This window comes from Mycteria americana, chromosome Z (genome assembly GCF_035582795.1).
Source record: "Mycteria americana isolate JAX WOST 10 ecotype Jacksonville Zoo and Gardens chromosome Z, USCA_MyAme_1.0, whole genome shotgun sequence".
NCBI classification, from domain to species: domain Eukaryota; kingdom Metazoa; phylum Chordata; class Aves; order Ciconiiformes; family Ciconiidae; genus Mycteria; species Mycteria americana.
The window spans coordinates 27,254,642-27,278,796 of NC_134396.1; the positions used below are offsets into that span (position 1 = coordinate 27,254,642).

Below are 24,155 nucleotides of genomic sequence, written 5' to 3' on the forward strand. Positions count from 1 at the left end.
ATGACCTTAATCTTGAAAGGTAATTTATAAGTCACAGTTGCTATTGTATGGCTTCATATGGTTTAAGAGATCCTACAAATCAAACTATCAATGTATTTTAGCATAATGATCACTGTGAATTTCAGTTTTAACACTAAGTTCCACATTGTCAGCAATCTCATGTTTATTTTTGAATTTTAAGTTGCACAAGAGTTGTAGAGTGACCTGCAGGTAGCTTATAATGTAAAACTGTTAGGGATGTCGGACTGCAAAGGAAACAAATAAGGTAGCCAGAGTTCTTGGCGTGACTGCCTAGACATGTCATGACAGTTAGGCTTATTAAGGGTGGGAAAAAATGAGTGACTTGCCCTCATCACCCTTTCCTTTCGAGTTGGTCTCTTCACCTACTTTACACTTGCAAGTTTCATGTCACAATCTTCAATTTGCCTTTTCTTCCTCCTGCCACCCAGTTTCCTCCCCGCCCTCAGCATTAACATGTTTTAGTCCCAACATCCTTGACCTCTCCTGCTCCTTGTCAGTTCAGTGACTGACTGACTTTCACATCTGAACTCATTGCTCATGCTAAGCAAGGGGAGTTCTGTTACACACCCTTCCTGTTTGACTTCTAGTCTGTGTATGCCCATTGAACCACCAATATAATGACTATTTTTAAAAGGTGAAGTATTGATACTCTGTCTACATCTTTTTCGTGCTCTCAGCTGTCTTCTGTAATCCAGAGCATGAAAGTGAACTATCTTCCTGGGGTTTTCCTCTACTCCCTTTAGCAATTAAGGATTTTCCTCTATCCTTAAGGTTTTTTCAGGTTCTTAAACTGTCACTTTCCCCTCTGCAATTTTCTTTGTGACATTGTACAGATCTGGTCAATTTAAGAACAATATCAGATAAAAATCACACTGTTTCTTTCTATGTTTCTTTCTCCTTTTTCTGCACATCATTCGTAAAACAGAGCCAAAACTTCTATCTAGCTTCTTATTTCACACCTCTTTGTAGCATATTATTCTTGGCTTTGCTGCAAGGCCTAAGAGGCCTTGAACATGTAGAAAAATAGTTTGTAGCTGCTGCAGTAGTAAACAGATGAAAAAATGGAAAAGATTAGAACTTGAGAAAACCAAGTATCCATCAAGCTATCTTTTTCTAGTTGCGCTGTGCAGCTTCTGCAGCCCACTCACTGAACTTTGGGTAGACACATCCGTGCTTTTTTTGCTTGCTTGCTTCAGACTTGAGAAAAACTTTTTGTAAGCATTTACAAAACAAGGCTCTTCTTTTCTAGTCATATAAAAAAACTTGACACTGGTTACTGTGCTGACATCTTGATCTTTGATGCTGAGCAGTACTGTCTCATTATCTTCGTGTATTCTTGTTTTTGTTAATGAAGATATTTTGGACAGATGTGGCTATTTTCTGGTTTGTTGTTTTTTTGGGTTTTTTTAAACTTGGCTTTATACAAATTGTGCAATTATGCAGCTCAACTTCTGTCCTTTCCCACATCTATTGTTTGTCACAATGACTGTGCCTGTGCTGACAAATTTCAACTGAATCTGACAAAGTGATTTTATAGATGTTTTGACTTATCATTGAATTTAAATCATGGTGATCCCAAAGCTCTTGACTGTGCTAAGGATGTATTTTACTGTTAACTACCTTTTCATGTCTCTTTCCAACTCATAGCTACCATAAAATACCTCTGTGTTCACCTGACATCCTATTGTTTGGCCCCTGACAGTAAAGAACAAGGGAAGCATACCTGAACCTGTTTGTAGTGCTTGGGAGTAGGCACCAAGTCTTAGCTCAGGCAGTATATAATCCTTCCAGTGACCAGAGTAAATTCAAACATCCAGGAGTGGAAGTAGGTGAAAGTTTTTGTTCATTTAGAACTGGAGGGCCATCTCCTTTTCTGTCACTGCACACTTTGTCCTTCCAAAGAAATTGGTCTTCTGTTCTTCCAGCCATCTTGCATAGGGAGAAGCCAGTGCTTATCTTGCTTCAGAACAAAGTAGCGATATCTGTTGGACTGGATACCTCTGAGGAAGAGAGAGATGGTGGAAGCTTTGAGAACTCTCTCTCATTGAGTTGCCATGTCCTTGGGCTGGAAGAGCATGAATGAAATGATGGAAGTGGTTACCCCTCCTGTGTCATCTGCTGTAGGGGAATGTTAAGAGATAAGCATATTGTCATGTCAATATTGACTTAGACATGCTGGTTTTGACTGTGAGTTAAAGCACTTGGTGGATCAGTGATGTGTGCACATGGCAACTGTACATCTGCTGGCTAAAGGCCTTGAGGCTTGCATCTTGCTTCCTCAGATCCTTTTGCTGTTTCCAGGGTATGGTTCTTTTCCCCTCAAGCCTGATTTTGCTGGTAATCACTGGAATCACACACAAAGCACCATGGAGTATCTTTCTTGAAATATGGACCTGCTTGGCCAGGCCTCCTTCCCCTTCTTTACCTTCAGTTTTCCTCACCGAGGCCATGATGGAGACTGTGTGGGATCCTGAAGACCTTTGAGGCATGAGGCCATCAAGTAACAGGAGAAGCAAGATGTAATTGCCAGTGTGGATCAAAACGCTGTGCTCTGGTCAGCCTAGGATGGGATGAGTAGCTCCTACTAGCGGATGTGCCCTTCATTCAGTGTGAAATTTGTCGCAATGTTAATGTTAAACTCCTTCCGCCTGTGGTATTTTAGGTGGAATCTTCCATTGGGGGATTAATAATAACCCTTTATAGCTGCAGCCCTGTTTCTGGTGTATCATGCTCATGAGGTCACCATTCAATACATATGACTTCAACAGCTACACACTACAGTAAATAATCAGTGAGGTTTGTTCTGCAGTTCCCCTTCAAAAGCCTCATTTCTCCTTCACAAGTTCTGGGGTTACTCAAAGGAAGATTTTTGTCAACACCTGAAGAAAGAGTACATTTTTTTTTTTCCTTTTCATTCAAAAGTTTCCCAAATCAACTTTTTATTGCCTCTTTGAAAGCTAAAAAAGTTAAACAGAGTATAGTCTGCATTACATGCAATAAAAAAAAAGCATGCTTTGCATAAAAATATTTCAGGCAGAAAAGGTAAACTGTGTCTTGGAAGTGAGGGGTAAACGGCAGTGCTGGGACTTTTAGATGAGATTCCTTCCAGTGAACACTGTTGACGATCAAATATTGTTAATGAGTCTGAAGGCCAAACTGGGTATTCTGAGTGCAGCACTTTTTAGGGTGAAGGGATAAAGAAATTGAAACAATCCTATTGCCAAGAAGCTGAGTCTGTCAGATTTAGGCTAAAGCTATTTGAGATGGAGACATATGCCTATGCTCTCTCATTAGTTGAGTTTTCTTCCCCTTTGCTCTCCTAGTTCTATTTTAGGATAACTATTTTTAAAAGGCTAATTAACATGGAGCCCTGACAAAATGAAGCAGAACTAAAAGTACTTTTTACGATTGGAATTAAGGCAAATATGATCATTACAATGCCAGTCCTTCTCTTATTCTTTTCTTTTTTTTTTTTTTTTTAAAACACATCCTTAGCGTGTAACTGAAGGTGCAGGTTGGAGGACAGAGCTGCTGTAAATCTATTCTACCAGTTCTTAAGAGTCTGAACAACCTCAGATTTGCTTAGATTTATTAGATCCACAGTTGTGGGGGGTCTCCCTTTATTAGTTTCTTTAAAGGACCTTTTTTAAAAAGTTAACAACTGTGACTTGAAACATCTCTTTAACACGTGCTGTAGGTACAGGCTGCTACATTCACTGTTTTGTGTGATAACATCAATTGACTTAATTGAAGCCGATATCTGGTTCAGTGTGTCTAGTCAGCAGTGCAAAGCTGTGTATCAGATGCTGGTTTTCTATTAGATTAATTGGAATTTTTGCTTAAAAACTTGATTGAAGATAAAATCTTAAATATAAAATTACTAGTGGCTAAGCCTCAGGCCTGTGTAGGAGGATTTGATTAACCTTGATTTCTTAGTGAGCAGTTATTCAGTGAATCCCTGAAGTGAGGCTGCTCTTAGAAGTAGAAAGAAGGCATACGGAAATAGAAATGAACTTATTTCCCTAAGTCCTCCTAAAGTTCACTGAGAAAGCTGGTAATCTTGGACCTTGCTAACGAGTTCTCTCCTTCATACCCTCTAATTTGCATGATATGGTAGAGGAGTTTGTAATTTTTACATATAACGCAGATTGGGCAGTGACATAGCATACTTGGGTTAAAAAGGATTTGTAGATTGATCCTTAGGGAAAATGATCAAATCTAGCAAGAAAAAATTGCAACTTAATTACAGTACCAGCACTTTGCCAAGTTTTCCATCTTTTCAGACCATCTTTGGAAGGACGAGGTGAACAAGGTTATTTAAATTAATGCATATTTAAACATATCTTTTGACTGGCAAATCTCACCCAGTGCCTGGCAAAAGGACTTGAATTGTGGAACATCTCCATGTTGTACTCAGTCAGTGCTTATGGCAATTCTCATTCAGCTATAGCAGCCACTGAAGGGTTTAAGTCCCCAGGAAGTACAGATGAATATGTGCTTCCATTATTAGCTACTGCTTGACCAAGAGTCTGTGAAACATTGCTGATACCTTACCTAGCAGCATCAGTGTGAAATACTTCAGTACAAGTGCTTCTGTCTCACGTATGGATCGTCACAGCGGTGTCGGGGACACTTCACTTGAGACTTCCAGTTAGACTGCCCATGTACAGATGAGACTTTTGCCAGCTTTTATTGCAAAGAATATATAATATCATTTCATGATGTTTCTTTCCTGATTAGTTTGTTTAAAGGGTAGAGGAAGCATTTTGGCTTTGAAGTTGCTTTTCAAAGTCTGATTGCTGATAATTTGTAATGAAAAGACATGAAGACTAAACCCCTTCTGCACAGAGCTCTACAGTTCAAGTGACTTATAATAGCTTTTAGCAAATAGATTACAAACTTCCTGATGAACTCAGCAGAACAGCATGATTTTCACAGAATAGCCCAGGCTAGAAGGGACCTTGAAAGATCATCTGGTTCAACTTTTCATGGGAAAGGGAGCCCGGATGAGATTATCTAGCACCCTGTCCAATGGCATCTTGAAAACCTCCAGTGATGGGGGCTCCACTGTGTCCCTGGGGAGGTCGTTCTAGTGATTGATTGATTGTCCTCGCTGTAAAAAATTCATTTCTTATATCAAGATGAAACCTCTCCTGGTGCAACTTGTACCAGTTGTCCCTTGTCTTCTCCATGTGGCTCCTTGAGAAGGGATAGCCTCCATCTTCTTTGTAGCAGCCCTTCAAGTACTGGAATACTGTGATGAGGTCGTCCCCGCCACCCTCCAGGGAGAAAAGGCCTAACTCCTTCAGTCTTTCCTCATAAGGCAGGTTCTTCATCCCTTCGATCGTAGTCATTTTGTGTGGATACTTTGTTTGGTGTGGATACTTATGGCTAACAATAATTGAAAAGTACCTTTTGTGTGTGAGCAGGAAAAACTTGAAAAGCACAATACCAAATACATATATTGGACAGAGGTGATGGCTAACAAGTGCGTTTCTATACTCTTCTATTCTCTTCGATACTTTTTTTTCCCTAACAGTAAATAGTTAAAGAAAAAGAATACATTTTCAATTTCTTTTTTAAGGGTTGCAAGATCCTTTGTCTGTTCTCTGCCTTCAAGCTCAAAACGTAGTAAAGTTTCCACAGTGGACATGTTTATTTCCTATATGTCTCATTTCTGTCCATGTCCTGGAAGAGAAGCTGGACACTGGAATTTGGAGCAAATGAGGATGAAGTTACAGGAGTAAAAAGGCAGAGGATCTCAGCTGTTGAAAAGCCATTGGAATTTAATTAAGTACAGTGCAGTTCCTCTCTTGGATTTTCACCTGCATTTATAACCATGGAAGTTGGGCATCTTGCATGTAAGCAGTTCCAAAAGATGGTTCTCAGATTACTGTTTGTAAAGCTGAAGACCTCTGAACAGAAAGTTATGGGCATTCTTATAATAAAAGGGGAACTTTTTTTGTTGCAAAGGCAGACTTGTAGCGTTTGTTTTCCAGCGCTTACTCTCATAAGTGGGGCTACTAGTTATAAGCATTTACCTGTAGTGGATTACTTTTTGCCTTCGTTCCTTTTTGTCTTCATTCAACACTCTGTGTTGAATTTTGCCTTCAACCACCCACTTATCCTTACTGTGTAGTAGGGCAACTGGAGTGTGAGATGACATCAGTGTATTATTTAGCTTCTTAATCTGAGAAGTCTGTAACTGTTTGGATAGCAATGCTAAGGCCACCTCAGATCAGAGCCTGTCCCCTACACAGTCTGTAATCTTGTGTATAGATATTTTTAAATTCTTACTGAAACACAGGTAACAGGCAGTGCTTGAAACTTTAGCATGGTTTTTGTGAATGCAAACCTTCTGTACTGGAGATATATAGGAAAGTGATGACTTTATAATCTGTGATGACTCAGAAATAGCTTAACTGAATATTACTCTAAAAAAACTGCAACAAAAATGGCTTTTTGCAGGCTTGTCAGAAAGCTATTAAATTATTTACATTGCTGAAGGAACTGTTAATTGCAGCTGTTAAAAGCAACTAAAGAAGGAGGCAGGAGAAACTTGAATTTGGACTGAAGTGTGAGGATGACCATCAACACAGCAATTCAGAAGAGCAAGATTACCCAGTTTTGGCCCATTAGTTTACTGAATGCTTAGGGGACAAAAAAAAAAAAAAAACACAAACAAAACCCAGACCAAACTCTGTAAGACTTTTGTATGTCTGGTTTTCTTGTTAGGAAAGTCTGGATGTATTTTGGTCCCTTAGGCTGTTCTGTCTTGCTGTCCTGTGGCCTTGTATGAACTGTAGTTGTTTTCAAGCACAGTTTTGAAATACCATCCTTGTCATTGGATAACTTCAGTTAATGCCGAAAGGGAATCATAAGAATTTTAAACCTGTGAATCTTGGTCTTTTCAGCCATTTAAGAAAAACATTTTTTTCCGGCAGACGGGATAAGTTGTTCAAGGACTGGAGAAGGATTGGAGAGAGAACTGGATAGGAGTGACTGCTACAGAGTTTGAGGAAGAGGTTGAAACACTTGTTCTGAAATATATGGCTGCAATAAAAGCCAAGGAGGAGATTAACAATTAAAACAATGATGTTTCTTTAATGTAGAAGATAAAACATTCCTGAACATCTGTACTTTGCAGTTAAGGATATGACTATGAGGGGCTCTTCCTTTATCAGCTGAACGGCTACAAACCAGATCTAGCTGGGAAACCTTCTGTGCCTGTACTCACCATAGTAATGCTGATTATGATGTAGTAAGCTTTGCCCTGGGGGTAAGTTGCTTTCTGAGCTTGATTTTACTCTGTACCATGATGCACAGAGCCATGTGAGTATACAAATGGCCTTGGTATCCCTAGAGCCAAGTATGCTCTTATTTTGTGTCTATAGCAAGCTGTAGCTGTGCTAGGAGTAAAACCTAGAATGACAGAGACAATATCTTTGTATGCGTCCATTGAAACAGTTGCATTGTAATCCACTTGGTATTGCTATTTGTTTTTCTGTAGTAGATAGGTGTCTGACTAGGATACTTAATTCAGTAGTTGTTGAATTCACAGCTATCTAGTGGCTTCTGTCAAATTAAAACATCGCTAAGGATTGTGCCTGCAACATGTCTAGACTCTGTTTTGTAAAGTAACCAGTATTGGAGGATGTGGTGTGGAGAAAGACTTTAACTATACTTATTGAAGTAATCTTCCTTCTTTTTCACAGCTTTTAACATGCTTTCTCTTTGTCATCACTTATTTACAGCTTAGGTGTCAATGAATGTCTTTCCATGTCTGTCTTTGTCTCTAGTGAGAGCTGGGTTGTGTCCAAAGTGACCAGTGGGCCCAGTAGGTACATCCTGAGATGTTCTCTTCAACAAGTTCTGAAAAGCTGTTCAGCCATGTACCTGAGCAGTTTGCAGGCTTCAAGGGATGCTTGACTGTGTTGGGGAAGTGTTCATGATAAACAACTGGAAGGAACCCTAGTCTGGAGGGTGACCAAAATATATCCAGAGGGTCTGTAAGCCACCTTGTATTGCAGCTTTGTATAAACAACACAGCTCAAGTTTTTTCAAATCTAGAAGCATATTCAGGTGGTCAGTTATTTCAGAAATATCCTGTGCTGTGTTCCAGCGGTGAGTCCCTCTGGCTGCCTACCTGCGGATGAGCATGTGGAATAAAGTGTGTCTGAGGATTCCCCCCTCCAAATCGCTCCAAAGGAGGTTTCCCTCCTTCTGTAAGAGCAGGTAAGGAGAGGACGCTAGGGAGTATATATATGTCAGGTGTTAAAGTTAGCTACTCTGTTTTGTCAGAATATGCAACCTCTCCTAGAGCTTCTGTAAACACGGAGAAGAGCAATACTGGCACAGCTATGCAACCCTGCTCTCAGCAATCTAATCCTCCTCCTCCCTCCCCACCAACCTGGCATTTCTTAATACTCGTGTTTTGTCAAGGGAATGGTATGGCACATTTGTTAATTAACAGGAAACACTAGCTAAGCTGCTAGGAGAAGTTATCTGAATGTTTCATTTGCCGTGCTGTAAAATAAACTCCTCGCACTACTGTATGGCCCCGTTGGGTGCAGTGTCAGGTGAAGTGAAAGCATTTACTGCCTGTAACAATGCTAAATTGCTATTTAACTACTGGGAGTTTCAGATTTTATAAACACTTTACTGGCTTAATTTGTGATTTTGTTCGCTGTTGTTAGATACCAGCTGCATTCATGACTAAAATGCTTCCAGAAGGAGAGTCATTTTACTGCATTGCTGCTATGGCCATAAAACCTACCTATCTCTAGATACAGAAGGAAGCACACATCCAAGAATTATAATGTAACAAATGTGTTGAGTGTTTCCAAGCTCCCATGTTTTTATCCTGAGGTAGAAACAAAGGTAGAACAGCTCTGTTGCTTTGTATTTTTCTGAGTATTATTTTTTTCTGTCTTCCTACAGAATTTCCACTGGTTTAAGGAAATGTTCTACTTGAAATGATTGCACTGCTTTTTGTAACTCAGATATGTGCTTATAGCAAACAATGGACATGACTGTCATAATACTGAGTGTTTGCTGAAAAGATTTTTTAATCTACAAAGCTTCAGATTCTGACCTTGACCCTTCCAATAATTGTAAATGACTAGGAAAAACAGTCCTGACAGCAAGGAAGAAACTGTGAAGCATTTCTATGTAAGCAGAAATACGATCTGCATTGGTTTGTCACCTCTTCAGAGAACTAGTGAAGTGAATATCTAGCATCCTTCCTGGGATGAGACTAACGCGTATGTTTGGAAGGTGCCTGGAGAAGGCCTGTTCCAGCCACATTGCAAGCCTGAATTTGTTCTCTAAGTTCGGCTGCTAATACAGACCGTTTTCTCTGTTGCGCAAAGCCCCAAATGATGTGTGTTTAGAACAAAGTACATGATGATAAAACAGTGGCAATGTAGTGTTTTTATGTCGTTTGGTACTGAAGAATCCTTTCCATGGGCAGGAAGGTTTTCTGACTAACAGAATTTGGATGGGTCTGCACAAAAACATGATAACTTCGAGAAGTCATTCAAGGAGTCATTGTAAACTCTGCCTAGAGACTATTGTTCTAGTCTTCTCACAACTACACAGTTATGAGAGGAGCGAACATGAAGCCAGAGCAATAATTTTTAGAGGACTTTGCCTGATCTGTGACTGCAAGTGCATTTTGCCTTCGCAGGGCGACTTCAACCACTGTAACTGTTAATGGGCTATCCATACGTCATGGGAGAATTGTGCCATACACTGAAATATTTTAGTCTCAAGTGGTGGCGTGTGGCAGGTTCCTAGCGTTACAGGGTTTGTAGGAGAAAACTGTAAATCCTGCAACAGTAGAGGAGAAAGCCTCTTTGCAAGAGAAGAGCAGTACTACTAGCATGCCAAAGAAACAGTAATTTTCTTCAAATGCCCATGGAATTTATGTACTCCTTCATTAGTGCCTAGCACTAGTTGCTGTGACTGGAGCAACGGAGTGGAGGCACGGTTGCTGTTTTCCCCGTAGGCAGATGAGGTAGCTCACAGTGACCACCAATTCATATTGGTACATAGAGGCAGCAGTCCTCCCATTCCAGAGGAAAAAGAAACGCAACCCGAACAACAATATGATGTTTAAGCTTTTGTAATTTCTCTCCTTAATTTTTATTAATTGGTACTCCGTTGAAGTTTAATGACAAAATTACTTCAGAAGAGCCCCAACCAGCCCTTTTCAAATACAACTGTGCTTCTCTAGTCCCACTCTGTTGTCTTCCAGATTTCCTTATCTAGTTCTCTCACTTCCCAGGTCATTCTTGATTATTGGCAAAGGCCATATTTGTCTTTTCCTAGACATCTGGTGCAAGTCTTGCACCTTATTTCTGCTCCCCAACTAGCTTAGTAGCTAGTATTTCCTCAGTAGAAGGAGAAATGGGAAATGTAACCATGACCTTGATTCCTTCCCACTCTACTCGTACCTCTGGTAACTGCATTGCTAGTTATGATTAATATTCTTTGCTGAAATAGGATCAGGTCACACTGCGCCAGTAGTCTGCAATGTAAAAATCTTTGCTAAGAGCATGTTTAGGTATTAAAAGAGCAATACGATATGAGCTAGAGTGGTGTAGGAGAAGCTGAGGTCTGCACCACATGATGTGGATGATGGTTATTGGTCAGAGGAGGGATCAAATAATATGGAAAGACTGGTACGTAGAGTGCCTGGTTTTGCCCTGAAGTTTATAGTTCATGACTGATTACTGCTGCTACCTTCTCCTGAGATGTCCTTGGCTAGAAGTATAGGATTTCTGTTTATTTAATTTTTAATATATGCTTTCACTTTATTACCTGGATAATCATGCCTTGTGACCTCCAGAACGTATTACTGTGACGTGTTCTGTAGGAGCCAAAAGGGCTCAAAAGCTGCAGCTAGTATAGCCTGCAGCAGCCTGCTTGGCTAGTCGTGTTGGCCAAATTCAGCATTTCAGCTTGCTAAAAATGGTACTAGCCTCTCGTTTGCTTCTAGCTTTTTAACCTGGAGATTCCAGACACAGGTTGGCTGCTAGCTGTTTGATACCTTCTTAGTGGGTGAGAAAGAACTAAAGTAGTTAACTATTTATAGATATCTGGAAGTTTGGAAGGGTATTTTTTGTTGAAAGACTCAAACTAGGCAATTTTGCTTAATTTTATCTGAAAGATCTCAAATTTGATAGTACATTTAGATGGGCATAAAGCCTGTGTATGAACCATATTTTAGCAGGATGGTGATTACACCAATGGGGAAATTTGGATGAAGTTTTTTGTTTAAAAGAAAAAATAAGGCTGAATCTGAAAGGCATGCAACATCAAATAGTGCACAGATTAAACTTAAGGAAAAAACCCCAAACCTTATTTGATAAGATGTTGACTCATTTTTATTCAATAAATTTGAAAAGATTTAGCACTGAAACATGATGTTCATAAATTTTTCATAGGGAAAAAAACCCAGTGATCAGCATATCATTTTCTAACTCTATTAAAGCAGTTCTAAGAGGACATGTGATCACTTACAATTACAAGGCTGCCTTGAAGTTCCTTTTTGTTCTTATTCAGATAAAACCTCAGTAAATAGGGCAGGAGTTTGCCGTTAGTAAAGATTTCATTGTTAGATTAAAAATATGCTTTTAACAGGACCTACCCAGGGCCAGAATTTGAATTCTGGGGAGATTCAGACAAAGATTTGAATTTTTTTTTAATCTTACATGTTTCCCCAGTGGTATTGCAAAAGCAGACTTGAATTTCAAGAAAGTTCAGAGTTGTCTCCAGTAGTAATGTTGTCGTGTCTCCTTTCTGATGTAATGAAACAAGTTGGGGGTTTTTGTTGATTTTTTTTTTTCCCTTTTAAAAGTAGTAGTGAGGCAAGGATCACTGTTTTCTCAGTAGAAGCAACATTTTCAAACTTTGGGTATACCTGTAAGCAAAACCCATGATCTTCTTTCACTTTTATTTTAGTTCTGTGCTTTTGAGCATACTTACACAGTGCCAGTACTAAAACTAATGGATTTTAAAGGGATGAGCAGGTCTGGAGTGCTCATTAACCAAACCTAATTCAGAAATTAACAGATACTTTATTCGGTTTTGCACTGTATTTTTAAGAGCATGTTTTGGTCAAGACAAGCATAAGTAAGGCAGAGAGTGAAATCCAATGAAAAAAAATCTAGATATGCTATTGAGCCACAGTGCTGCCTCACGTTGGTGGGGAAGACACATACAGTCCTGTGTTGTGACTGGTGTCCAGACCATGTTATAATGATGCCGTGATGGTCCATCTGCTGTAACACTTTCTGACACCCACAGCCCATTGTTACTGCTGCGCATTGACCTGAATGTTTGCAGTGGTATTATCTGGTCTGTCAACATATGTGGGTCCACAGTATGGATTTTTCTAGACATTTTCACCTCTGTCATAGTAGATACATTTGTAAGGTCAGACGCTGCTTTTATGACAGCAGTATGGGATATTTGGAAACACTCAGTAAAAATTTCCCATAGTATTAGAAGCTTTTTGCTCCTCTTAAACCCCTACATTTCCTCACTGCTCCCTTTCATGTTCATTCAAGCTTTAAAATATTCAGGACCTTCCTTTTATATTCATTCATCCTTCTGAGCCTGGATGTTTCTCTCTCTGAATTCTGTGGTGCTTCTGTATTTAAAGAGCTGGTTTAGCATGTATTTTATTTGGGCAGGAGGTGATGAAATAGGAACTTAACTAACCTTTATTTTTTTCCTGCTACTTGCTGTCTGATGTATAACATGTTTCTCTCTGATAATTCTCATCACATCTACTTAGTAGGTATTTAAATTGTTTCTTCTTTTTCACAGTAAAATAAAAAATGGCCAAAAAACTAAAACAAACAAACAAAATAAGGTTTTCCCCCTGAGAATTTTGTTACACTTAAGCATACTTCAAATAGTGTAACGTTAAAAAAAAATTTTACCCTACTGAGTGAATGATTCATGCAAAACATTGAGATTTTACTAGGTATTGATGCAAATGGCAGGCTGCCTACAGATACTCCACAGAAGAGGATCATGCACATTTCAGGGAGGTGGAAAAAGGCCTTGAGATCCACTTTTTTTATTACAGAGATAATGTAATTAAACAATTGCACAACTTGGTGGTATGTATTTTCCTGTCAAGTCTGAAGAGGATCAATTAGTATGTATAAAATAAACGTATTAAAATAGGGTGTTATAAGAGAAATGTAAATCACCAATACTGTAATTTCCTATACCAGATGATAACCATACTAGCATAATATTTTGTTCATATATTTGCAAGAGATGTCCTTGAAACCTGTTCATTAAATTACTTAAACTCATTGCTTACTGAGCTAACTTGCTCCCTCATGAAGTTGCTGTGCCTCCTCATTATTCTGGTGGTGGCTCAGATCTGACCTGCCCACTTCCTTGCTTTAGCTAATGGGTGTTTGGTAAGCTCTGCTTACAGAAGGAGAATCCTCTTCTGGCTGATTGAATCACACTGTCTCTTTCTCTTTCTCCTTCCTAGTTAAAAAACACTGTTCACAGAGCTGTGTTATGTTTGCTGCCAAATTTTACAGAAGGACCTGTAGAAATATTTGTCATAAGCATTTGGTGCAGGATTGCACTGGAACTGCAGCAGGTTGAAACAAGATCGTGACTAGGCTAGAGCTTCTTTTAAAACTAGCCAGGTCGAGGGTGCAGACAGAAACTGAAGACAATGACTGCTCACTTTCTGAACAGCTCAGACTTCAGTGATTGCAATGAATGCTGCCTAAAAATCTGCTGTGAGTGTTTTAACAACTTTGGAGTCTTCAAGAGAAACAAGAGTATAAATAATCTCTTTTGCAAAAGAAGGCAAAAAGTAAGCAATCAAGACTGCTTCTGTAACTTGCCACAATGTTTTTATTGTGACTCATTACAGAAGTGCAACCGAGAAGGGTCAGTGTAACTTGCTCAGTTTGCAGAAATAAACTAGATCAGCAAACTGCAACTACAAATCAACGATGGGTCACATAAGTTTAGCTTCTGTATACGTAGCTTTTGTATGTGTTCCCTCATTGTCTGAAGATTACTACAAGCCTGAAAAATATGAGGAAAGAAATGGGAAAATGTTCCAGCAATACATTATAACACAAGTCCATGCTGAAAGAAACCAGATGCACAAAAAGCTGTTAATCTACATATATCACTGTTGACTGAAATTTAATTTACCTAAATCAGTGTGAGGTAAATCACAGTCGGACATACATGGCATAATGATGAACAGTGGAGCACCTGCCTTGACTCGCTGACAGTCTCATCTCTGCCAGACTTGGGTCACCACATCCATTGTTTAGGCCTATGAAGAAGCTGAACAAATGAGAGAGCTCACATACATTATCAGGTTGATTGGGTTAGCTTGAATTATTGTAGTACCTGAATTACGTAGTACTTGAATTATTGTAGTACTTGAATTATTACCTGTAGTACCAAGCTAGTTGTCTTTGCGCTGGAGTGGATGTGGAGCATTCCCACAAGCAGTTACAGTTCCACCTGTGTGTAGATGATCCCTTCCAGCTAAGGATAGTAAACCAGTGTTCTTGTGCTCTGTCACATAAAAGCTCCCTGGCTTTTTGGCAGGTGATGCTGAAGATTGCGTTCAAATTCAGAAGTCAGTCTAGGCATTCTGCTTTTTCATCTTGATCCTGAAATACTATTGCCCAAAGTGGCTTAATTATGTGAAGAAACCAATGCAAACATCCTGAATCAGTGGGACAATTTTGAAGTACGCAGGAGGTTTAAAGTCATGCACATGCATATGTGCTAATGAAAGTAGGATGGAGCTCATGCACAGCCCATTAATCATCCTGTGTGTTTAAGGAGCAGACATTTGTCCCTTATCTGTCATTTGTGTTTTAATTGTAGACATGTTAAATGGAAAAAAAGGTATTTCTTTTACGCACTGGTGTTGAGAAGTTATTGCAGTATCATTCTGAGCTTGCTAACCTTCAAGTGGCATGCTTCATGCTTTATGGTGGTTGCTTAACAAACAACACCTGTGTGTGACCACACTCATCCCTGTTGTAAACGTCTTAGCTCAGTGACGCCAATTAAATAATGCTTGCATTCACATATTCTGAATTTTGGACTTTGAATAGGTTGCTTATGGTCTTTTTAGCTTGTTATGTATATTTTCTCACAGAATTGGTTGATGAGGTGTTATTGATGAGTTTTATATCCTTTTATAGCTGCTTACTAAATTTGTATCTTCATAAGACTCAAATAATTCAACATTGCCAACCAATGTTTATTTTATTTTTCACACTCTCACCTTTCTCCTTGGGAATTAATTTTCTTAGTTACTTGAAAAATTGTTACTCAGTGTTTGTAATAGCAGAAGTAACACCAGGAGAAAGTGGAATAAGGTTAGCTTTTGTGAAGAAAGAGAATTCTCAGAATTCAAAACAAATTATTATTTGGACACTGATTGTTAGATTTTTTTAAATTATGTTGTTGTTGTTGTTACATCTCAAATGATTTCATGGAATTCATTATTCCATGGGAAACTGAGGTAATCTGCCTTTAAAAAAAGAAAGGGGAGGTAGGCACATAGCTGGGTAACCATAAAGCTGTTTATCCTGAATGACATGGGAAATAGAAGAAATTGAATGGGAAAGTGGAAGGCTGTCTGTGATGCACCCTAGAAAAAGGAAAACAGCAGTAGCATTAGTACTCCTGAACCATAGTGGTCACGCACACCTGTTCGGCATGGAAAGATTCTACTGGTTTGAAATTCTGTTTGTAAAATGGGCGGTAGAGATGGGTATGGCAGTGTTTAACAACAGATGGAATTGGCTCCAGTGCCCATTTCATCTAACCTCTTCACGTGCTAATTCTCTTCTGCAAGACTGCTCACGCACTGAGCTTCTGAGTGGCTTTCAGTGGGGTACTGTATTTTGCTACTGTTTCCATCCAGCTTCCATTTATTGTGGAATATCTCTCCAAAATTATACTGCTTTAGAAACACAGATTCCATAGTAGCCAACCCTAGATCAGTGTTTGAGTCCTGATCAAGATGCTATGCAGAGCAGAGCTTCTGAGCTGAGTCATTTAAATAGCTCCCTGAACCCATTAACCTGTAAGTTTAAGATTTTGTGTCTTGTAGTAACTTATTTCACTGTGCTCTGGCGAAAAGATTTGTCTTGAAGGAGATACCTGGTTATTCAGGCTCATTCATTTCCTTTCCTTTTACTAGTGGGCTCTTTACAGCGCACAATATAAAGGTGTTGAGGAAAAAATGGAACTAAAAATAAACTTAGGAGTATCTTTTCCTCAGACCACATTTTATGGTTACCATTACTATCCCTGCAGACTTCCTGTAGTTAAAAGAAGCAGCAGCAGCAGCATGTGACCCCAGGAATCTGAAAGAAAGTAGTCTGCAGAAAGGAACTAGAGTTGCAGACAGCTTTGGCAGATTAAAAGCATATATTGAACAGAATTTCTAGCTTTGTCATTTTTGGAGGGGAAGGGGACCCACTGTGTTTGGAGCCGACTGGAAGCTATGTCTGCAGAACATGCAGCAGGAAAACACAAGTCCATTCTGCCCGTAGTCCACGTGCGAGTGTGACTTTGATCCAAAAGCAAAGTGACCAGGCTAGGGACAGCTAATGCACTATTTTGGGTGACTGCCAGGAAGTGATAATTGTCTTTCTTAACAGCCCTGGTCATTAAGAGTTTTATTCTAAAACCAATAACCTAGTCAAGTCCTTTTTTAAAAACACTGTGTATATAAAAATAACATGACTATTTTTATATATCTGTGTATACATATAGGTACACAGATGTCCATATGTTTGTATATATATAAATTCTCTTGAATAAATTATGACAATGTTGCATATGTTATTATGGAAGACCATAAGCAAGGCTAGTTGTATAAGGAAGAAATATCTTGTTAGAACAACCAATATGAGAGGGAGGGAGGCACAGGCAGGTGTCTAGGCCAGTTATCCCTTCCAGACTGAAGATCTGGTTGTGTCTGAATGCTGATCTGTTCTGTCCACCTATGCTACCAGACTGCATTACTTGAAAGATGCTCACTGGCACTTTAATTTCATTATTTTCTCTTGCCGTGACTAGTTGTTTAATGTTAAACATTTATGATCCTTCCTGGGGATCTGCACTGTTGTGATTATACAAACTAAGCAAAAAGATATAAAAGCTAGCCTGTAGCCAGAATTTCTTTTTTTCTTTCTTGTCACAATTAATTTCCTCTGTACACCACAAGTTTGTGCTGAGGACTGATACATGCTCACACACACCTTCTCTATGGTAGCGCTGTGCTCTACCTTTAACTCAAAATGCAGCTGTAGAAACTGTTCTGAAATACCTATATTAGTTATGACACACTCTGTTTAGATTATTTCTGAAATGCACCTGTTACTGTGCATAATGAATGGAGCTGTCAAATACGATGAGATTTTATTGCATTTGGTCCCTTTAGTTGAACCATCTTGGAACTGACTTGTTTACTCCAACAGTTACATGGGCTGCAGCTACATAAATGAGTATGAACTAATGTGATTGTGTCTGGGCTAAAGCAGGTAAGAGGCAAGAAATGTCGTAGTGACATTTTTGTGTTATCAAGAGTTGATGAAGTTAACCATGTTGAAGAAAGAAGACACTTGGTGGACTACTTTTTAATGTTTGCTTTAGGAAAAGCACACTCTTGATAGGGGAGACTTGGGACGACATTGTAGCTTGGAGGAGAAGGACTCAAGTACGCAGGAATGCAAAGAATTACTCCCAGTAAGGCTGTTCCACAGAAATGCTGAAGCTGTGGGTCTATTTAGAGCAAAAAATGATTTCCTGTGAACTGAATCTGAAATATATGAGATGTCTACTTTATCTAAAAGGGACTGTTTCATTAGAGGCATATTGGTGCTAGCTCTGTTAAACATTTCCTTAATCAGCCTTTTGGGAAATTTGCTGTCTCCAAGCTTGCTTATATTCAGCAAGTTGCTGAAGTCTGTAGTTGCATTTGAGAAGTCGGGTAATTTGCTGCTTTCATGACAGCCTAGTTGCTGAGCAAATGGTTTATAGTGATTAATGGGTAGGAGTAGAGGAACTGGCTTGTGCAGGAGGGATACCAGAAATGGTCAATCTGTTTTCAGAACCTCACATCTGAAACAATGATAGATAGGTAGTATTGTTAAAACTGTGAATGGTAAAGCTATTTTGCACAGTACCAGGTTAGCTATGTTAAATCCTGTGATACTGGATTGAGGATAGTTCATAAGTCATTCTGGGGACTGGGGAAGGAGACTGGGAATACAGATGAGAGTTGCATAGTCAGTATGTTACTAGCAAAGCTTGAAATATCTTTGTGTTGGGTTGACCCTGGCCAGTAACTAAGCACCCACCAGCTGCTCAGTCACTTCCCTCTCCCCCTCCGGTGCGATGGGGGAGAGAACTGGAAGAACGAAAGTGAGAAAAACTCACGGGTTGTAATAAAGACAGTTTAATAAGTGAAGGAAAGAAAGAAAAAAAACAAGTGATGCAAAGTCAGTCACTCATCATCTCCCACCAGTAGACCAATGCCCAGCCAGTCCGCAAGCAACAGCTACATTAGAAAGACCAGATGCATGTGTTTTATTGCTGAGCACAACATTATATGGCAGGGAATATCCCTTTGGTCAGTTCTGGTCAACTGTCCCAGCTCTGTCCTCTCCAAACATCTTTCCCAGCCCCAGGCTACTTGCTGAGGGTGCAGAGTGAAAAACAGAAAAGGCCTTGATGCTATGCAATCAGTGTTCAGCAACAGCTGAAACACTGGTATGCTGTCAACAGTGTTTTAGTTGCAGATATAGAACACAGCACCATACTGGCTGCTGCAAAGCATCCCAGCCAGAGCCAGTACAATCTTCTGCAGTATCTTAACAGAATAAAAGTACAGTGAAATAACTTTTTGAACAACCAAACCAGGTCAGTGTAATTTAGGATATTGAGAAGATGGCAGCTGAGTATAGAAAGGACCATGTCCAGGTTGTACTCTTGGCAAAACAAGATACAGTCTTTGCTTCCTGAGAATACTGATTCCATTCCAGTCTATTGTGGATGAATGATACAGGTGCTATATCTCTGTATAATAATCGTGGACTTGGAGAATAGCATAAAATGTCTATTGTCTGGCATAACAGATCTTAATTGTTTTCTTCCTTGTTTTTCAGTTGAGTGAAGACATTGAAATTTTCAATATATTGTATTGTCTGTTTTGAATTAATAATCTGAAAGTTAAGATGTTAGTGCCCTATGGAAGGAAAACATGTAATGTATGTGTATATATCAGACGTTATGGCACACATATTTTTGTAGAGAAGTACACTGAAATTACATACAAGGGAAAGTATCTTCCAAATGCATGTATTAAAGCAGTGACATATCTGCATGTCGTATGCTTGATTAGTACAATTAGAGGATGTAAGTACGTGTGATAAAATATGACACAAATTACATGCTGGACATGGTATCCCTATGAGTTAATCTGAAATGACTGGCATCTTTTTTCCAGTAGTTTTAAGCACACATGTCTTATGTCGACACTGTGGCAAAAGTTCATCTAGGCGGAGGTCTTACACTGGAAGTGATGAAACTGGAAGTGTGTCTGTTGTGATGTCAAACATTTAGTAGTGCTGAGGTGCTGTTGGAAAGGGCTGGAGAGTTGATTAGGTCACAAACTAGCATTGTCTTCTCACAGAATGGATGGAAGTAGCTTCTGGCTCTCCACAGTTATTATGGTCAAACGCAGAATCATATTCAGTTTGTCACACTACCTTTTCAGTATTTTTACTTGTTTCGTGTGATGAATAGGAGGTCACACGGATTTTTTTTTTTGCCAATACTTGTGATGTTTCAGATGAAAAGAAAGAAGCAACAAATAAAACCCTTAGGCCTTACCTTTATGTGTCATCTCATTGTGGAAATTTGAGTAAAACAGCGGTTTATAAAGTTTGACTGGTAAGGAAAATGTGAAGTCAGTTAAGTTAAATATATCTGTGAAATGCAGCACTGTAATATTCCACTGTGCTTCACCATTAACACTTCTGTGTGTATGCATCAACCACCACAACTAAGTTGGAAAGTAGGACTTTGTGCTTAATGTGTATTTTTTATTTAGTTTTTTTGCAAATTGTTACTCTTTATGTTAATCTATAAGTGGTTGACTGTGAACTCATCACCTCCATCTAATAAGGGTTTAAATAATTTGAAATTTACAGTTTCAGTAAGTTCAGTATCTCAACTCTCAGACATTTGTACAGCAGCTTGCAACATAAACTCAGGTTATTGTGAATAAAAGTTAAAAGTCCACAAGCCTTTTTCCAAATGATGCACTTCTGAAAATTTTAGATTACCCAAGTAGCCATAATAAGAATAATTTGGGGTGAATGCTTAGCTGCCTGGATCTGCTAAGTAGCTTAGAGTAATTGTAAATGGAAATGGGTTTGTGTCTTGCTTCTCTGAGTAATGAAAAGCTATCCCCAAGAGTTGTCATAGCAGCTGTGTTTCTCATCTAAATAGTATTGTACTAGCACGTGTACAAGTCTTGTCATTGACTAGCATTCCTGTTAATGGAGTGCTTATGTAGCCTGATCAGGTTCCCACTTGAACTTCATTGAAAGTATTAGTATAGCAATACTTTTACTTTTTTTTTTTTTACTAATTATTTAAATAGATTTGTCCTAGGTGTGAAAAGTGGTTTTTTCATGTGTTTTTTTAACCCATTCATTGCCTGCAGCCTGCTATCTAGCGTTTGATTTTTAAGAAAATGAGTAATTTTTTTAATCACTTTTGCCTTGTAGGTTAATCTCCGAGCCACTGATGTGAAGCTTATGCGTCAGCTACTCATCATCAATGAAAGTATTGAATCAATCAAGTGGATGATTGAAGAGAAGGCCATTGCCAGCAGAGGTAGCAGTTTGAGTGGCAGCCTGTGCAGCTTGCTGGAAAGTCAGGAGACATCCCTCCACGGCAGCTGTAACAGTTTACAAGACTGTAGTGATGGACTGGATGGAATATCAGTGGGGAGTTATTTGGACACCTTAGTGGATGATGTCCCTGGTCACCAAACCCCTTCAGATATGGACCAGTTCAGTGATTCTTCTATTATGGAGGACTCACAGCCTCTGCACAAGCATCCCAAAATTGATTCTGATGAGTACTACTGTTTTGGTTAATAAAAACAAGTTCCAGTGGGACACAAATGCACTTGTACTTATCCTTTTTCTTTGCTGCTATTGTATTTCATGTGCAAAACGCCCAAACTTCTCTTGGAAGGAAAACATAATATGATACTTTAATTCCACTTCATAACTTTTCTGTTGCTTCTAATACATTTTCTCCTTGGTGGGTTGGGCTTTTCTCCTCCTCACCTTTTCTTTTTCTTAATTTATTGTCGCAATTTTTCTTTTTTGTTTTATTTTTTTACAATGCTGTATTTACAGGTCTTTAAAAGTGGTGAAGGAAAAGCTTTATCTTTAAAATGAGACATCAGGGAATGAGAGCAACAATTTTGTATTTGATGGCAATAAAGTATCTTCTGGTAAATATGTGTTGTGGTAAATTTTCTTGACTACCAGGTTTGGCCTTTCCAAGGACACTGTTCTTATTGAGCCTTAAATCTGAATCTTGAATACCTCTACAAAATAATTCTCCTTTTGTAAGCAATGATACTTGATTCTGTTAAGCTGTCTTCACTTGGAATATAAAGTATCCTAAACTTTTCTGTGTGGGGTTTCTTTCTTCTTGAATGTTCTCATCCTTCTTGTCTAATTATGATTTTAAATTCTGGGCCTCATTGGTGTCTTGCAGTAATACATTCCAATACTGGAAGCTCTGCATAAGAGTTTATTTCATTTTTGTGCTTCATACCTTTAATTTTCATTGAACCTTCTGTTTTTTAGGCATAGTCTAGATCTGTAAAAAAATGAAAGAGGCATCCCACATTGAAAATATCCAATTCTAATAGTTTGGATACTGAACCAAAATTCCTCAGCAGAGTTATTTTAAAAATGTAATTTAAAGTCTTGACAATTTTTACCTTGAAATTTTGAGGCATTTAGAGGGCACTGGTGAAACATTTTACCAGGCAATGTCCTGATTTGCTTTTGTATGCACACCCTCATCCTTAACAAGTTTACTTTGTTTTTACCAAATATTATTACTTGGAGTTCACTTTAACCTTTTTGTGCCTACTGGTACAGTTGAGCGCTATGGCTAGTTATTAATATTGGAAGCATCTGAGAAGAAAAAGAGGAACAAACTCCTGTGTGGAAAGTCTCTGACTTTGAGACTCTCTGGCCCATGCTTTTGTGCAGAAGATTAGGAGGCAGCTTTTTCTTTTAATTGCTTCAGAATCATAAAGAAACAAGATTTTATCCTTCTACAGTAAAGAAAAAATAAGAATAAAAGAAATAAAATTGAACTGGACACTTTAAGAGGGTAGTGAATGTGTATTTCCAGCTTACAGATAGTGAAAGAGATGTTGATACTTACACATCATCTAAAAGTGTCCTGTCTTGCCATGTCTGTATTCCTACTGCCAGTAAAGCATGAAATTCCCTCACTGAAGAAACTAATGGTTGCCAAGTATAGTACAGGCTCCCTATTTAAAATATCTTTTACACATTCTGAAGGAATAAAGTTAGTATATGCAGCAGCTGACGTATGTTGGTTTGGTTCATTTTGGGATAAAGTAATAGTCCAATAAGGTTCTGCTCTTCCAAGCCGTTTCCATGGACCTGTCTTGCCCAGCCTTGATCAACACCAAATTTGGAGAAAAGGTAAAAACTGAAGAAATTGAAAGTGGCAATTTGTGCTTTGTGGTTAGCTCCATTACTTCTCAATACAGTAGATGTCCGTGGCCCTCAAAATTAAAAAACAAGTTATGTATATTTTGCTTTGGACATTGTGATTTATTCAAATAGAATGAGAGTGAAGAAATGTGTGGTTACCAAGAATGAGGCTTCTCATTTCAGCTTCCGAGATCAACCAGGATATTGCAGGTAGCTTGAAGGAAAACGAGGCGAGCCCTCAAATAACAATGCTGTGCTGACTTAACATTTTTAGGTTTTTTAATTCCTTTCCCAGCTTATGACTGCTGGACATAGTTTGAAAAAAAAAAAGTTTGAAGAAAAAACCTTGGAAAAAATTATTTCTCAGTGTACCATTAAATAGAACATTAACTGTGAATTCAAAATAGCTTTTATTACTTTAAACTATTTGAATCTAGGGAACAGAACTAATCCCTGGTGTAAAACTGTGACTCTCTTGAAAGTTTTTCTACCTTTATTGCTTGGTGTGCAAGTTAAACATCGGGATGTATACTCCTCTGAATGTAATGAATGTGCAATGTATACAGCCTTTTCTTCTCCAACTGAGATTTTGGGCAATAGGCCAAGACGCACATAAAAATATTCTACTATGAAGAAAATTCAAAAATACTCTTAACGTACCTTCTCAAATATCCCCTAGAGCTATGGTGAAATTACTTCAAGGAAAATACAAGCTGTAGCTGTCACCCACCCACTCACAGCTGTAATACTGGGTAAAGAGTAAATACATCAGTGATAGATTTATCATAGTATGATTAAAAAGTTCATTTAAATGGGAATCGAAGCTGGCAGGAAAAAAGCCTACTACTAGAAGTGGTGAAATAAAAACTGTATGTGATTAGAAGCTTTTATTCCTGTATGTCTCTTGACTGGAAATGGAGAAGGAGTACAAATGACAAAATAGGCCAGAAAACTGTTAGAAGGAAACAAGAATTTCCAGTGTTGTGTTTCTCATATCCAGGAACACCTTGGTTTTTATTTTTGAAGCATAAAACTTCAAAGATTTAGGTTTTACTTAGATTCCTTAATTGCATTAATAGGACTTCATAGCCAAAAGAGAATAATTTACTGTGACTTCCCACTTAAGACAAACCATGAAATTTTATTATCTCCTAAAATGAATCCAATAACTTACAATTGAACTACAAGTTCACTATTTAGACAATGGAAAATGTTCAATGCTCCTTAAAAAAATATTCCCATTGGGTAATTAATTTTGCTTTTAAACAGTTTACATATTTCTTCCAGCTTTCTCTTGACTTGGTC

The 24,155-nt window shown here is 38.5% G+C and overlaps 1 protein-coding gene across 1 annotated transcript in view; it reads left to right on the top strand.

Moving 5' to 3' along the window:
- LURAP1L (leucine rich adaptor protein 1 like) overlaps positions 1–21,307 on the top strand; it is a 22,878-nt gene extending 1,571 nt beyond the window's left edge. The window contains exon 2 of the mRNA XM_075488403.1: positions 20,859–21,307. Within this exon, the coding sequence (XP_075344518.1) occupies positions 20,859–21,233 (375 nt within the window). The 3' untranslated portion in view covers positions 21,234–21,307. The remainder of the gene's footprint in view (positions 1–20,858) is intronic.
- The last annotated feature ends 2,848 nt before the right edge of the window (positions 21,308–24,155 follow it).